Raw genomic sequence first — 17,175 nt, forward strand, 5'->3', positions numbered from 1 at the left:
CCCTTCCCTGACGGCCGACGTCACTAGAGGCGACCGGCAGAGAGTGTAGCCGCGCGAGGTGATGACGTAGCTGTCTCCCTCGCACGTGGGTTGGAGGCTGGAAGTGCCTGTGTTTATAGAATACATGTCCCACCATTAGAGGAGGCAAAGATGAGGGAGACCCCGCTGTCCAACTGCGAGAGAGCCTTCCTGCTGCAGGCGATCACTGACAGGAAGGTACGTGCCCGGGTGCACAGCTTATCCCTCACTGACAGCCTGTACATTGAGCTTTGTGCTTGGTTTAGTTCACTGCTACTTTAAGCTGTGAGTTGGAGTATGCTGCCCATCATAAATATTTTCTGTTAGTATGAGGGTAAGTTCACATAACTTAAAGGGGTATTCCCCTCAAACATAACTTTTGATATGTTGCTGCCTATGGTGAGACTAACAATTCCTTCCATACTTGTTATTATCTATTGTCTCCTTCCCCCAGTTCCGAGCAGCTGCTTTCTGCTGAAGACACACAAATCTGTGTGTGATCTGTTCTCTCTGTCTCCTCCTCCTCCCTTCTGAGACAGCTGGCAGGCTTTACCTGCAACACTGTAGCTTCTTTTTAATGCTGTGAGTCAAGTTGCTGATGAACTCACTGTGATTAATCCTCCCAGCATTACAAAGTTGCAGTCAGGGACTTGTTTACATCTCTGTACCCCCCCACCCCACTTCCCGAGACTGTTGATGTAAACAAGTCCCTGACTGCAACTTTGTAATGCTGGGAGGATTAATCACAGTGAGTTCATCAGCGATTTGACTCACAGCATTAAAAAGAAGCGACAGTGTTGCAGATAAAGCCTGCCAGCTGTCTCAGAAGGGAGGAAGGTGAGACAGAGAGAACAGATCACACACAGATTTTTGTGTCTTCAGCAGAAAGCAGCAGCTCAGAACTGGGGGAAGGAGACTGAATAGATACTAACAAGTATGGAAGGAATTCTTAGTCTCACCATGGGCAGCAAGATATCAAAAGTTATGTTTAAGTGGAATACCGCTTGAAAAGCTACAGATGTGTTGAGAATTTGTTGCAGGATAGTAAAATCTGCCCCCTATTACGCCTGTGTGAGCATGCCCTAAAAGCGGAAACAATGTATTTTGCACCAGAAGAGCAGTATGTCAAAGACGCGCACGCACAAACTGAATCCGTGGACAATGATTGTATTTTCATTCTACAGAAAGCAGAAACATTACAGAGGAGTCCTGGGTCCTAGTGTAATATCTAATCCAGACCTATAATAAGGTCAGGTACAGCCGGGTAGTCATAAACCACAGCAATAACACCCCTCCCTATATATATAGCTAGCCATGTATGAGATCACTACAGTCACACATTATAATAATAGTAATGTAATAATAATGCATAAAGAGGGAGGGTGACCTAGAATTCTTATAGGAGAAAGTACTACATTAAAGCCCTGCACATTTCACTGCTTAAAGGGAGTGTTCACCAAAAAAAAAAAAAAAAATATTTAAAATGAACTGGTGCCAGAGATTTGTAATTTACTTCTATTAAAAAATCTCATGCATTCGAGTACTTATCAACTGCTGTATGTCCTGCAGGAAGTGGTGTATTCTTTACAGTCAGGAGAAATTTTCTATGGGGATTTGCTGCTGCTCTTGACAGAGGTGGCAGCAGAGAGCACTGTGTCAGACTGGAAAGAATACACCACTTCCTGCAGGACATACAGCAGCTGATAAGTACTGGAAGACTGGAATTTTTTTTAAATAGAAGTAAATAACAAATCAATATAACTATCTGAAACCAGTTGATTTGAAAGAAAACTATTTTTGCCGGAGTACCCCTTTAGGGTAGCTTCACACACACGCTCGTATACATTTTATTAGCGGTCACATGATTGTCAGCTTCTATTTTTACGTCTGTCAGTTGTTTATTCGCTTATAATCTCACGTCTGGCTTTATAGTCACATAAATCCTTTAGGTAGTTTGGTGTCTGGGTGTATTGTTCTCGCATGTTGTTCTGTACTTATAGGACGTACATTTATCAGGGAGGAGTGTTATTGCTGTGGTTTATGACCGACTGGCTGTATTTTACCTTATTATAGGTTCACTGTGAGATCTCCTGGTGCTTGCCGTCCTGGTTTTATTGTTTTACCTCTGTTTATTGTGTTGTAGGACAGGGGGAGGGAACCGTGGCGCTCCATCTGGTGCAAAACTGTAACTCCCAACTCCTTTGGCTGTCCAGGCATGATGGGAGTTGTAGTTTTGCAGCATCTGGAGAGCTAAGGTTCCCTCCCCCTGCTATAGAGCCCTATATCTTTGTATAACTCTATAGATCCCCACATCCCTGTATACATTGTAGAGCCCTGTAACCTCCTATAACCCTATAGAGTCCTGTAACCTTGTATAAGCCTATAGATCCCCATAACCCTGTATACATTGTAAAGCCCTGTAAGGGCCCGTTCACACTGACCAAAACAGGTGGAAAACTTGAGCGAAAGCCGCACTGCGGACTACGCTTGAAATCCTGCCTGTCAAAATTCTGCTGGGGAATTGTGCCTGTTTTGGTTGGTGTGAACATAGCCTAACCTTGTATTACCCTACAGATGCCCATAACCCTGTATAACCCTATAGATCCCCATAACCCTATAGATCCCCATAACCCTATAGATCCCCATAACCCTATAGATCCCCATAACCCTATAGATCCCCATAACCCTATAGATCCCCATAACCCTATAGATCTCCATAACCCTGTATAACCCTATAGATCCCCATAACCCTCTAGATCCCCAGCACCTTGTATTTATGTTCTTATTCCTTTTGTATCTGCAGCGTATTGACGGTCGACAAACCTACGATTACAGAAATATAAAGATCACTTTTGGAACAGAGTATGGCTGCTGTATTGTTGAGCTTGGGAAAACCAGGTAATTAACTTTTAGGCCTCATTCACACTATGTATTTTTTGACTAAACAACGCTCGTAGTTGCAGGTTTGCAACAACGGCCATTGTTTAAAGCGACTCTGTACCCACAACCTGACCCCCCCCCAAACCACTTGTACCTTCAGATAGCTGCTTTGAATCCAAGATCTGTCCTGGGGTCTGTTTGGCAGGTGATGCAGTTATTGTCCTAAAAAACAACTTTTAAATTTGCAGCCCTGTGCCCAACGACCGTGGCCTAGAGTATCTGTGCCTAAACTTTGCACCACCCCTCCGTCCCTCCTTCCCGCCCTCTTCATCATTAGGAATGCCACTGGAACATTTTCTCCTGTCTGAACATTGCACAGGTGTTTTAACGATCCAGTCCATGTGCCGTGCTGACACAGGTGATGAATAGGAGGCAATTTGCCTGGAGCATTCCTAATGATGGGGAGGGACAGAGAGGTTGTGCCAGCTTAATAATTTAGAAGTAAAACAGGGGGGATCAGCTCACCTTGCTCCTGGGAAAGTTCGTGGTGATTGCAAGAGGGTGGAGGAGGGTGCACGGATCCCAACGTTAGCCGGACGTGGATTCACACAAAGGGATTAGAAGGGTAATTGTTTTGATCCAGCACTGTGTGGAAAATGTTATTCAATTAAAACATAACTTTTAATAGTTCATAAAATCCTTAAAACCAACGTGTTTCGTGCAGTGGCGCTTAATCATGGTCACATGTGTCAGCCTAATGCATATACAATCTAGGCCCCGGCTGTTGGGCACAGGGCTGCCAGTTTATAAGTAGTTTTTTAGGACAATAACTGCATCACCTGCCGAACGGACCCCAGGACAGATCTTGGATTAAAAGCAGCTATCTGACGGTACAAGTGGTTTGGGGGAGGGGGGCAGATTGTGGGTACAGAGTCACTTTTTATTACAGCGGCCGATCGCATTAACCCCTATGGAATCCCAGCTGCAGTGTATACACTCTGTATACACTGCGGCAAGGATTCCAGGCGGCTGCCTAAAAACTGATATGTCTATTTCGTGTGGCTGCTATTCAGCGAACAGCGGCCGCACGAAATAGACTGTGCACACAATGTAAAGTACGGCTCCCGGACGCACTTTACATTCTGTGCTATGGCTAATTGGAGCGCGAGCACACCCGAATGTGCCCGTATTCCAGTTAAGATGATAAGCAGGATTCATAAAGGCCGGACCGTGACCTTGTTACTTCTATATCTGTGCTTATCTATGTGAACCTTTTAACTAGTCACGACTTTACGGTTGTAGTCACGTCTAATGAATCAGAAGAAGCAGGAAAGGATTTCCCAGGAAAAACACCCATCCTTCTTGTGGGACGTAGATATAGTATATTGGGTTTTACAGAATTCTTTGCACTATTCTTTCAGAGTTCTTGGGCAAGTGTCATGTGAACTTGTCACCCCTAAGATGAACAGACCAACTGAAGGAATCATTTTCTTCAACCTTGAACTCTCGTCTATGGCGTCACCCGGATTTGAGTCAGGAAGGTAAGATAATATAAGAAGGTTACTTGCTTGTAAACTGTTTTTGCCGAATTCAAAATTATTGTGAATATATCTGTTTCCTTGGCCCTTCCCCTTTAAGGCTATGTTCACACTCTGTAAGAGACCAGCCGGTACTGCAGTACCGGCCGGATGATCTTTATAGCCGTAGTGTTCTGATGTGGGCGCATCAGCGCGCGCCCGCATAAGAACACTTCACAGCACACAATGAAGCAAGCAGCCGGAGCCGCTCGCTTCATTGTGTGAACTGACAGGGTTTCCTACGGCCGCAATTCACTGAATTGCGGCCGCAGGAAACTGACATGCCAGTTATTTGCGGGTCCGCATGGGATTCCGGCTGGAGCGTATACTATGTGTATACGCTCCAGCCAGGATCCCATAGCAGATAGGGCAGTGTTCACAGGTGCATAAAGTACAACAATTGTTGCCGATGACAACAACTGCCGTACTTTTATGCTTTGTGAACATAGCCTAAAAGCAACTTAACTTGGAGGCTTGACTTGCCCCTTATATAGAATTTCTGTATAGTTCTCCTAGCTGTGAGAGAAGTCATGTGGCCTATGTCAATGCAGAACAGAAAGTTATATAGATTTGTAAATTACTTCTATTTAAAAATCTCAAGTCTTCCAGTACTTATCATCTGCTGTATATCCTGCAGGAAGTGGTGGATTCTTTCCAGTCTGACACAGTGCTCTCTGCTGCCACCTCTGTCTGAGACAGGAACTGTACAGGAAAGCAGGAAAGGTTTTCTATGGGGATTTGCTACTGCTCTGGACAGTTCCTGTCTTGGACAGAGGTGGCAGCAGAGAGCTCTGTGTCAGACTGGAGAGAAAACACCACTTCCCGCAGGACATACAGCAGCTGCTATGTACTGGAAGACTGGATATTTTTGAATAGAATTAAGTTACAAATCAGTATAACTTTCTGACACCAGTTAATTTGAAAGAAAAAAACAAATTGCTGGATAACCCCTTTAAAGCACCTTTTGGGGCTGGAAATTATCTTTCTGCAAAGTCATCTATTTATTTTAACTAAAATCCTAGGCCATCAGAACTGCTGGTGAAACTCAACAGACTGCTGGAGAGGTGCTTGAGGAACTCCAAATGTATCGACACGGAATCACTCTGCGTTCAAGCTGGAGAGAAGGTGAGCAGCCTTGTGAAGTCATAGACAAGTGACCCCTGGTATATGTTTGGCAGTCACTTAAAGCATAGTCTGTAGGGGGAGATTTATCAAACATGGTGTAAAGTGAAACAGGCTCAGTTGCCCCTAGCAACCAACCAGATTCCACCTTTCATTTTCCAAAGAGTCTGTGAGGAATGAAAGGTGGAATCTGATTGGTTGCTAGGAGCAACTGAGCCAGTTTCACTTTACACCTCCGTCTTCCATGCCCAGATGTCCTGGTGAGCTCGTGCTTATGACTTTCCTATTGATGTCAAATTGAGAAAATCTGCAACAAATTTGCATCATGTGTGAACATACCCTAGTGGTAAGGTTACAATAATGAATTGCTTGGGATGTATATTCATGTGATGAACCTATATTACAATGGTTTGATACAAACATAGATGATGCAGTCCCTGAAGTTTTCTATGGAGTTTGCTACAGCTTTGGACAGTTCCTGTCTTGGACAGAGGTGGCAGCACAGAGCAACAAGTCAAACTCCAAGGAATATACAACTTCCTGCAGCACATACAGCAGCTGATAAGTACTGGAAATGTTTAAATAGAAGTAAATTAAAAATCTATATAACCTTCTGAAACAAGTTAATTTGAAAGTAAAAGATTTTCACTGGAGTAACCCTTTAAGAAATGGCAGAAACCGTAATAGCGGTCCTGTGTGAGCATACCCTGATGTGTACTGTTTTCTTTCTCACTATAGGTGTGGCAGATTCGAGTCGATATACATCTGTTAAATCACGAGGGCAACATAATCGATGCAGCAAGTATAGCAGCTGTGGCAGCATTGTGTCACTTCAGGAGGCCTGATGTATCTGTACAAGGAGAAGAAGTCACTGTGGTATGTTCTACATGAACCCCAAAGAACAGGTTGAGCTAAAATATGATCCAGAACTATGTGAAAATATAATATTAATGTGACAGGCTGTATTACTCACACAGACAATAGCCGTGTTCATTGTGGACATTTATTAGAGACTCTATCTGCAGGTTTATGCTGTCCTATCTCAGGGTAGCCTAAACTAGTGACAAAGAAGCTGAACAGAATGATGTATCACTTACATTGTTCTGTGCAGCTGATCCAGAGATCTCCTCCTGAATAACATGGACAATAAGTAGTGCATGTGCATGAGCTCAGTAGTCCTGGATATTCATGAGAAGCAGAAAACTCCGCCCACCAGCTGCTGATTGGCAGTTATCTATCCATGCTGTGTATGGTCAGTCAACTGTCAATCAGCAGCTAGAGGGCGGGGGAGGGGTGTGGCAAGAATCCTATTCTCCTGCATATTAGGAGAACGGCTGAACAGAATGATATACGTAATACACCGATCTGTTCAGCATTTCTCTTACTAGTTTATGCTGCTCTCATTTAAGGTGGAATAAACCTAGTGACAGATTCCCTTTAAAGAAATATAGTTTCTCTAAAAGTAACTATATAAAAGTTCTGAGAATTCAGAGGTCTGTCAGAAGTTTTTATTGGTGACCATCTACCATGCACTAGTGGAAAAAAAAAAAAGCAGCCCATGCTACTTGTTAGAGAGTGAAAGTCCAGCTCTTCATGCTGTCCGTGTCCAAGTCTATGATCATGGTTTGGAGAAGGCAGGTACTAGAGAAATAATGCCGTTCTCAGAGACACTTTCTTAGTAATAGAAAACTCTATGGGGGAGATTTATCAAACATGGTGTAAAGTGAAACTGGCTCAGTTGCCCCTAGTGACCAATTAGATTCCACCTTTCATTTTCCAAACAGTCTGTGAGGAATGAAAGGAGGAATCTGATTGGTTGCTAGGGGCAACTGGGCCAGTGTCACTTTACACCAAGTTTGATAAATCTCCCCCTATATATGTGCATGTGGGACAAGTCTGTTTTGAAATTCCCCTTTAAGGTATTTTGGGGGTTAAAGAGATTGAGAACTTCTTCCTCTATCTTCCTTTGTTGGTATAGTTGAGATTCTAATGTCTGTTTATTTTGCATAGTACTCTCCGGAAGAAAGAGACCCCGTTCCTCTCAGCATCCACCACATGCCCATTTGTGTCAGCTTTGCTTTCTTCCAGCAAGGGTATGAGTTATATATAATTCCTATCTTTCATTTTTTATAAATCCCAATGCTGTTCTATCCTGATTGTATTATTAGCTCCAGGCACCAGTGTTAGAATCCTGGAGACAACCCTGTCCACATACTGTGTCCTCTCCATCGCTAAGGTCTAAGTCAGTGATGGGCAACCTTTTGAGCTTGGTGTGTCAGCATTTGGCAAAGAAACAAGTATAACTCGAATGGTGTGTCGTTTTGAGAAAAATAACACCATATTTTGCAATATTTATAGTTTAATTAACAAAAATATGTAATTGTAATAAATAACTGTACTTAATAAACCAAAAAATAATTATAGTGTGAAGTAAACTAAAAACCACCTGACAACCAGCCCTCCCCTACCTGACCGTACCACACACACTACCCCACCTGACCCCCCCCATCCCTCTCCATACACTACCCTACCTGACCATTCCAGACACAAACTACCCCACCTGACCCCCATCCCTCCCCTACCTGACCGTACCACACACACACACACACACACACTACCCTACCTGACTATTCCAGACACACACTACCTCACCTGACCCCCATCCCTCCCCATACACTACCCTACCTGACTATTCCAGACACACAACCTCACCTGACCCCCATCCCTCCCCATACACTACCCTACCTGACTATTCCAGACACACACTACCTCACCTGACCCCCATCCCTCCCCTACCACACACACACACACTACCCCACCTGACCATTCCAGACACACACTACCTCACCTGGCTGACCCCCATCCCTCCCCTACCTGACCGTACCACACACACTACCCCACCTGACCCCCATCCCTCCCCATACACTACCCCACCTGACCATTCCAGACACACACTACCCCACCTGACCCCCATCCCCCCCACACACTACCTTACCTGACCCCCGTCCCCACACACACTACCCCACCTGACTCCATCCCCCGACACCAGCACTGACACACGTGTCATAGGTTCGCCATCACGGGTCTTAATCATAGGTGTCAAACTCAGGGCCCTCCAGCTGTTACAAAACTACAATACCCATCATGCCTGGACAGCCAAAGCTTTAGCTGTCCAGGCATGATGGGAATTGTAGTTTTGTAACAGCTGGAGGGCCTGAGTTTGAAACTCAAGGTCTAAATAAAACAAACCCTTCACCTCCTTAAAGGGGAACTCTCAGGTTAGACAAATCTAACCTGCTGATATGTCCCTATTGCACAGGAGACGCTGAGGAGGAAGGTATGTCTCTTGTGTTCCTCTGTGGCGCCATTTTGGTGCAGTTAAGGGCACTGAGACACCCGTTACCTGATCACTGCACGCCCCATAGCGCCAATCTGGCCCACCCCTCTCTAATCATAATCAGTGGAGCTGGCCGGTGGAGGGCAGTGCTCCTAACGGGTGTCTCAGTGCTCCCTAATGGACTGTGGAGTGAACTACTAACTGCACCTTCCTCTTCAGCGTCTCATGTGCAATAAGGACATATCAGCAGATTACTTTCATCTAACCTGCTGATAGTTCCCCTTTAAAAAATGAAATGTCCCCTGAAATGTCACAGAAGTAATGCTGAGCCACAGCATGCACGCCTCCTCCCCCAATCTTGACTAATTCATGTACAGGGCTGAAGGCTTAAGACAGTGAAGGAAGGGAAGGGGTGTGCATGCTCTGGCTCAGCATCACTTCTGTGGCACTTCAGCTTCCAAGGAAAAATTCTAATTAATAACTTGTCCATCAGCAAAGACAAAGATATTGTTTGATTTATCTCCCTATCAGCTATCTGCCGCTGTCTGCAGCTCTCTACCTGGTATGGACCTGACAGATTCCCTTCAAGATTACCATATTTTTTTACTGTGCATGTTAGCACCAGGGCTACTTGCCATTTGGATATTGGTGACCTATCCTGATGTTAGGCCACCAGTACATTTTAGGAAAACCCCTTTAAAAAGTTTGCTTAGTAAATAGCTGATCAATTTTTAATTTGTTTTAACACTTTGTTATATGAACCTTCAATTTAGAACATTCTTGCTGGTGGACCCTAATGAACGGGAAGAGCGCGTCATGGATGGTCTTCTGGTGATCGCCATGAATAAACACAGAGAGCTCTGTACCATTCAGTCAAGTGGAGGCATCATGTTGCTGAAAGAACAGGTGAATCATCAGTCTCTGGGCTAGAACGCTATAAACCCTACCCCAAGTAATTAGAAAAAAAAATTTGTTTAAAAAAAAAAAAGATAAAATAAATACAATGGTACCTTGGTTTAAGAGTAACTTGGATTAAGAGCGTTTTGGGTTAAGAGCTCACAGTTTTTCAAAATTGTAACTTTGTTTAAGAGCATTGCTTTGGTGTAAGAGCTCCCTGTACTGGGTGGGAGGGGGAGTGGGAAGAGGGGCATGGTCTGCATAGCGGGGTCTCCAGCCCTGTACTCTGACCCAGAAGTCTCCCTCACCTTCCAAATCATAGCAGATCCACTTCAGGCTGGGGCTTGCATCAGGGGACAGGACTGTGGAGGTAATCACTCCATAGCTGTGACCCCTCTCTCCCCAGACAGAGAGTGCTGCATGTATGTGCCCACATCTGCCCTGCTCATTTTTTCATACTCCCTGCAGTCTCTGTCAGCCCTTGTGTTTCCCATCCTCTCCATTCCTACTATAATTCACCTGCACTCACACTCAGCTATACACACTGCTGCTATAATGTGCCTGCACTCACACTCGGCTATACACACTACTGCTGCTATAATGTGCCTGCACTCACACTCAGCTATACACACTACTGCTGCTATAATGTGCCTACACTTACCCTCAGCTATACACACTGCTGCTGCTATAATGTGCCTGCACTCACACTCAGCTATACACACTGCTGCTGCTATAATGTGCCTGCACTCACACTCAGCTATACACACTACTGCTGCTATAATGTGCCTGCACTCACACTCAGCTATACACACTACTGCTGCTATAATGTGCCTGCACTTTATACTTGCTATACTGTACAATTTATAATATCACATATTCAGCTGTTTCTGCTGGGCTGTGGAACCAATTGTCAGCATATCAGTGATTTTTATGGGGAAATTTGCTTTGGTTTAAGAGTGGATTTGGTCCCGGAATAAATTATGCTCGTAATCCAAGGCACCACTGTGTATGTGTGTATACGTGTATATATGTATATATATATATGTATATATATTCACATATAATTTATTGATGCCAGTAATATTGCTTTGCTGTTTGCTTCACATATAAGCAGTGTGAGATCCCAGAGACGTGACATGTTCCCTTTAATCTATTGTAATGAGAAATCGCCTGTTCTCTTTGTGATCAGTGACATGATGTACTGTAATATACATGCAGGTATTGAGGTGCAGTAAAGTGGCCGGTGTGAAGGTGGCCGAGATCAGCGAGCTAATCCAGAAAGCTCTGGAAAATGACAGAAAAGTCAGGTCAGTAAAATGATATATGTGGATTATTCCAGAAGGTGAACGTTATTGCTTTATATCATTTCTGCCAATCTCTTTGCAGGAAGGAGGGAGGGAAGTTTGGATTTGCGGAATCATTACCTGATCAAAAAATAACGGCCCTCAAAATGGAGAAAAGTCCGGTGGATACGTCCGAGGTGGAAGGCAAAGCCGAGGAAATTATTTCCACATCAAAGCCGCCATCTGATGTGTATCCTTCTGCAAGTCTGTTTGTAAAAAATGAGAGAGGCTGGATTGTGTGGGAAATATTAAAGGGGTACTCCGGTGAAAATCTTTTTCTTTCAAATCAACTGGTGTCAGAAAGTTATATTGATTTGTAATTTACTTCTGTTTTAAAATCTTCCTGTACTTATCAGCTGCTGTATGTCCAGGAAGTGGTGTATTTTTTCCAGTCTGACTCATTGTTCTCTGCTGCCACCTCTGTCCATGTCAGAGCAAATCCCCATAGGAAACCTCTCCTGCTCTGGACAGTTCCTGACATGGACAAAGGTGGCAGCAGAGAGCACTGTGTCAGACTGGAAGACTGGAGATTTTTAAATAGAATTAAATTACAAATCTATATATTTTTCTGAAACCAGTTGATTTTGAAAGAAAAAAATATATATTTTTTTGCCGGGGTACCTCTTTAATATATATGTATAATATTACTAAATGTCATTACCTTTTCCCTAACTTAGTATCACTAGTGTGTCCAAACCAGTTGTGTGGGCTGCTGGCACTGCCCAAATTGGAGAGGGCGTTGGAAATGCGTGGGGGGAATTGGAGGAGTCAGAAGATGAGGAAGAAGATGATGACGCTGCCACAGCATCCCCAGGGAGCCACAAAGTTATTGAAAAACCTGCAAAGAAAGACTCCAAAGGCATGGCTTTTGTGGCTGATATATATGTTTATAATGACTTCTTTAAATGGGCACTTTTGACATGTTCTGGAGAGGCCAAAAGTTTTGATCGGTAGATAAACCCAGGAAATGAGCTCGGCTGAGCACCTCATACCCTGGCTTACCACCTTAGCCACTTGGCTGCAAGAACATAGGGGAGATTTATCAAACATGGTGTAAAGTGAAACTGGCTCAGTTGCCCCTAGCAACCAATCAGATTCCACCTCTTATTTTCCAAAGAGTCTGTGAGGAATGAAAAGGGGAATCTGATTGGTTGCTAGGGGCAACTGGGCCAGTTTCACTTTACACCATGTTTGATAAATCTCCCCCATGGTGTATATAGATTGTTATATCGATAGTCGATCATTGTTAATGTATTTGATTCTTTATTACAGATATCATTATGTTGTCTGACAGCGAGGAAGAAGACGTAATAATACTGCAGCCAAAGTCTCAAGCCAAAGCCAGGTATTGTCTTCTCGTGCGGCATATCTTATTTTTCCTTGTATATAATCTGTATGTATTTCATTATGAACTACAACTAAATCTATATTTACACCCTGGTTTTCATTACATTCCGTATAGTGGCACAGAAGGTCCCGGCAGCGTAGCATATGTCCCAGCCTTCTAATGGGGAATGTAGTGAATGCTGGGATTACATGTATAATTGGTTCTAATTAGAGATGAGCGAACCGGGTTCGGGCTCGAATCCATCCGAACCCGAACGTTCGGTATTTGATTAGCTGGGGCTGCTGAACTTGGATAAAGCTCTAAGGTTGTCTGGAAAACATGGATACAGCCAATGACTATATCCATGATTTCCACATAGCCTTAGGGCTTTATCCAACTTCAGCAGCCACCGCTAATCAAATGCCGAATGTTCGGGTTCGGATGGACTCAAGCATGCTCCAGGTTCTCTCATCTCTACTTGTAATCCAAATCACTCCTATATCAAAGCTAATTTTCCCAAATAAAATAATTGAAACGCAGACGATTCGTTCCACAAACCCATAAATAAGGTAAGTTGTTTTGTATCAATAAAGAAGACTATTGGGAAAGAAGAGGTTAATCAGTTAGTGTAACGGTCAATTATTTTTTTTTTTTGCAGAAATCTGTAGAGTAAGCGATTTTTAAGAAATCCTATAATAGGTTTTATTAGGCAAAAAAAGCATCTTTCTGTACTCAAAAGGCAATTTCCCAGCCTCCCCCCCCCCCCCCCTCCTTCTTTTCTTTCTTATCTGTGCATTATCAGGCAAACCAGTCTTCATTACAGAGAAGCCAGTGAAGATGGGTTCTGATGTGTCCATTATATCCTATGGAGGAGGGGGGCGAGGGAGATGAGTGAGCAGGAAGAAGAGACATGAAGCTCAGCTGTTTGTAGACTGTCTGGACACCTAAAACACTGGATTTAGAGGTCAGAAAGGTCAGTGCTTATCTAGGAACTTGCTGTGAGAAGATTGCAGGGTGTTGTGCTGTGCAGGACTCCTCTCAGCCCCTCCCCTCTCCATAGAGCATAATGGACACAGAAATCCTGCTTTTTCTAAAGTGAGGGGGGGGGGAGGAAAACAGCTTTTTCAGTACAGAAGGAAACTCTTTTGGTAAATAAAACCTATTACAGAGTTTTTTATAATTGCTTGTACTATTGATATTTTTTTCAGAAAAATTACCCTGAAATGAGTTACGCTTTAACTCTCCCTCCACATACAGCTCCCTAGGTGGCTGCAAACCTGGTGGTACTAGTGCCGGATGTTTGGAGCAGCTATTGGTGAAGGGGTTAATTCAGGGGTGTCACGCTTACATTGATGCTCAGAGATGACCTCCTGTGCTATATGGTGCCTGAATATTGGAGCCACATATTAGGCATAACTACCGATATGGGGCCCTGGTACTGTGTGAAGTAATACAGTTGCTTCCTCAAACACCATTAAAATAAGTATCTGAGGTGCCTGCAAAATGTTTATTTGGCAAAAAAATAAATAAATGTCAATCGTCCATAATGTTTTTTAGTTTTTGGCCATATTGCCCAGCCATAGCTGTAGTTTTTTTTTTTTTTTTAGCAGAGATATGAACTCTGAGATCTCAGCAGCTCCATTATCAGTCTAAGGGGCTTTCTGCCACTGTGGTCTGTGCTTGCTCTGATGGGTGGGGGTCTCTACAGTGATACTCTGACCAATACGCTTAAACTGTCATTTAAATGTCACTTTTCAGGAATCAATAGTACAAGCAATTTTAAGAAACTCTGTAATAGGTTTTATTAAGCAGAAGAGTTTCCTTCTGTAGTCAAAAAGGTGTTTTTTCTACCTCCCATCACTTCAGAAGAAGCAGGATTTCTGTGTCTATTATGCTCTATGGAGAGGGGGGGGGGGTGGTGAGTGAGCACAGAGAGGAGAAAAGGCAGCCCTGCAAGACACTACATCCTGCAATCTTCTCTCACCAAAATCCCAGATAAGCACTGACCTTTCTGATTCCTGAATCTAGCGTTTTATGTGCCCAGACAGTCTCCAAACTATATAGCTGCTTCTTTGCACTCCCTGCTCACTCATCCCCCCCTCCATAGGTTATGATGGACTCGGCAAAACAGTCTTCACTTTGCTCCTCTGTAATGAAGATGGCTTTGCCTGATAATGCACAGATAAGTAGTGAGGGGGGAAGGTGAAAAAAAGCTTTTTGAGTAGAGAAAGAGGGTTTTTTTTGCCTAATAAACCCTAATACAGAGTTTCTTAAAATTGCTTGTACTATTGGTTTCTGCAAAAAAAATAAATGAAATGACAGTTACACTCTTAACAATAACTAACATGCCTAGCGTGACAGCGTTATAGTCACTTCTGGCAATATTGGCCAACAGGTCAGGAACAGTTTTCCCCTAGACCAAATGTACCTGAATGATTGCAGTATATGTTACATACAGGAACCGTCAAAGTTCTTTTAGAATGTATGTAATAAAATAACCATGAAATCCTTTAGTATTATCAGTGGGACTCAGTTCTCTTTTCCTTTTGTGTATTAGCGTGCAGGCTGCAGCGTCAGAAGAGCAAGGGAAATCATCTGGAATAAAAACACCTACCAGTAAGAAGAAAAAGAAGAAGTCTGCACACTAGGGGTGATAGTAATGATACACGCCATTTGTATAGTCACAAGGTGCCCTAATATTTCAGAATTCAGGGGGGGGGGGGGGGAAATGTGTTTTACGGGCCAGAACTGTAATATCATAGCCCAAGTATGCTTAAAAGTGTCAGTCACTTCACAAAACTAAGACATGTCAAAAGTTTTGATTGGTCCGAGTGTTCAGACCCATACCAATCAGGTGATAGAGCTGGAAGACAGTGCGTCCTCTCTCGGCTATGTGTCACGTGATCAGTCAGACTTCTAATGGAGCATGACACTCTTCTCAGAGCGGGGAGAGGACATGTTCTCCCAAACATTACAAGTCTGAACACCCACAACTTTTGACATGTCAAGTTTTGTGAAGTGACACTTTAATATAGCTTGCTATTTTTCTACTGTTTTCATAAATTAAAATATATACAGACATCCTTTTTAGGTTAGTTTTTTCTTCCATTAATAAAAAAAAAAAAAAAAAAAAAAATCCTAAAAAGCAGTAAACTGCAGTTAAATCCCAGTGAAGGGAAGTTTCAGTCTCACATCTTCTGGTGCAAGAACCTGATAATTTAGACAACTACCCCTTTGGAGCAGTGTTTGTTTGTAGCAGCACAGATATGGTGTCTTTGAAGTGTAATGTTAGGAGATTGGTGTGGTGTATATTGCTGGACAGCCCACCTAATAGCTCGCTAGCCAGTTACACATGTGTGACACAGACTGATAAAAACCTGTGAGCAGGTGTTTACGGCCAGGTTTTATATTAAAGGGGTTGTTCAAATTTTTTTTCTTTCAAAATCAACTGGTGCCATAAAGTACCAGATTTGTAATTCTTCTATTACAAAAAAAAAAACTTGTGTCCTGCAGGAAGTGGACAGAGGAGGCAGAGAGCACTGTCAGACAGGAAAAAAAAACCATGTCAGGAACTGTCCAGAGCAGCAGCAAATCCCCATAGAAAACCTCCTGCTCTCCAGACTAGAAATAATACAACTTCCTGTTGGGCATACAGCAGCTGATAAGTACTGGAAGGCTTGAGATTTTTTTTTAATAGAAGTTACAAATCTCTGGCACTTTATGGCAGTTGATTTGAAAGAACTTTTTTTTGGTGTACAACCCCTTTAAGGGTAGCTTCACACATACTGGATCACAGCAGATTTGGCTAAATGAATGAACACAGCATTAAATCTGCTGTGTTATGGTACATGTAAAGCTACCCTAAGCGTTTTCTAGGAAAAAAATAGTGCTTCCCAGTGCTGCAAAACGAGACAGCATACTCACCTCCCCAAGCTGTAAAATTCAAAACGAGTTACATTTCCCAGCAGGCAAGGGGAAACAAGCACAACTTGCCTATACCCCTGAAGCATCACGTCACATGCTCCTGGACCCCCACTGAAATGCATTTTCCTGAGTTAATGTTGGCACAACCCAGGGGAGAACACCCCTGGGATTGCCCACTCAGCCAGTGCCTGCAGTCATGTCCTGCCCCAGTCACTGACTGGCAATCCCATACAGTTGTGACCAGACCTTGAAATCCTGGAAAACTCCAATAAAATCGCCACTGCTTTTTTTCTGGCACAGACGCCAGATGTTAGCTGGAAGTCAATAGAAGTTTAGGATCGGCCTTATACACATGGCGTTTTGGGGGGGATGTTTCTTTCTGGCATTTAAGGGTGTGGTGGTTTTTGCAAGCTTGCAGTTTTCCCCGTCCCATAGAGTTCAATAGAATTGTTCTGGTTGTCTCAAAGTCTCATTGCAGTGCCTATGGCTTTTTCAGGCATTTGTCACCTTTTGTGATCCAGCAGCTGGGGGGGGGGGGGGGGGGGCTAAAAGATGTTTACAGTCAAAAATGCAAGAAAAAGCCCCCTAGAGAAATGCATGAAGAAAGACTCCATGCGCTGCATTGGTGTTTCTGGCCTGAAAACTTCAGACAAAGTGTGAGGGCACCTTTAGAGTGAGTGTCTAGTGGATTTCTTCAGCAGCTTCTTTTCTACACACAGTAGTAAGCTGACTAAGCTGAGCCAGTTGCAG

The 17,175-nt window shown here is 43.4% G+C and overlaps 1 protein-coding gene across 1 annotated transcript; it reads left to right on the plus strand.

Moving 5' to 3' along the window:
• Positions 1 to 21: 21 nt before the first annotated feature.
• On the plus strand, positions 22 to 16,955 carry EXOSC9 (exosome component 9). The gene is made up of 12 exons (XM_069976823.1): positions 22 to 216; positions 2,822 to 2,916; positions 4,320 to 4,439; positions 5,498 to 5,600; positions 6,336 to 6,473; positions 7,608 to 7,690; positions 9,708 to 9,840; positions 11,050 to 11,138; positions 11,218 to 11,364; positions 11,861 to 12,033; positions 12,447 to 12,519; positions 15,059 to 16,955. The coding sequence occupies exons 1-12, from the start codon at positions 151 to 153 to the stop codon at positions 15,147 to 15,149; spliced, it is 1,311 nt and encodes a 436-aa protein (XP_069832924.1). The 5' UTR covers positions 22 to 150; the 3' UTR covers positions 15,150 to 16,955.
• The last annotated feature ends 220 nt before the right edge of the window (positions 16,956 to 17,175 follow it).

The sequence above is a fragment of the Dendropsophus ebraccatus genome, chromosome 7 (genome assembly GCF_027789765.1).
Source record: "Dendropsophus ebraccatus isolate aDenEbr1 chromosome 7, aDenEbr1.pat, whole genome shotgun sequence".
Lineage (NCBI taxonomy): Eukaryota > Metazoa > Chordata > Amphibia > Anura > Hylidae > Dendropsophus > Dendropsophus ebraccatus.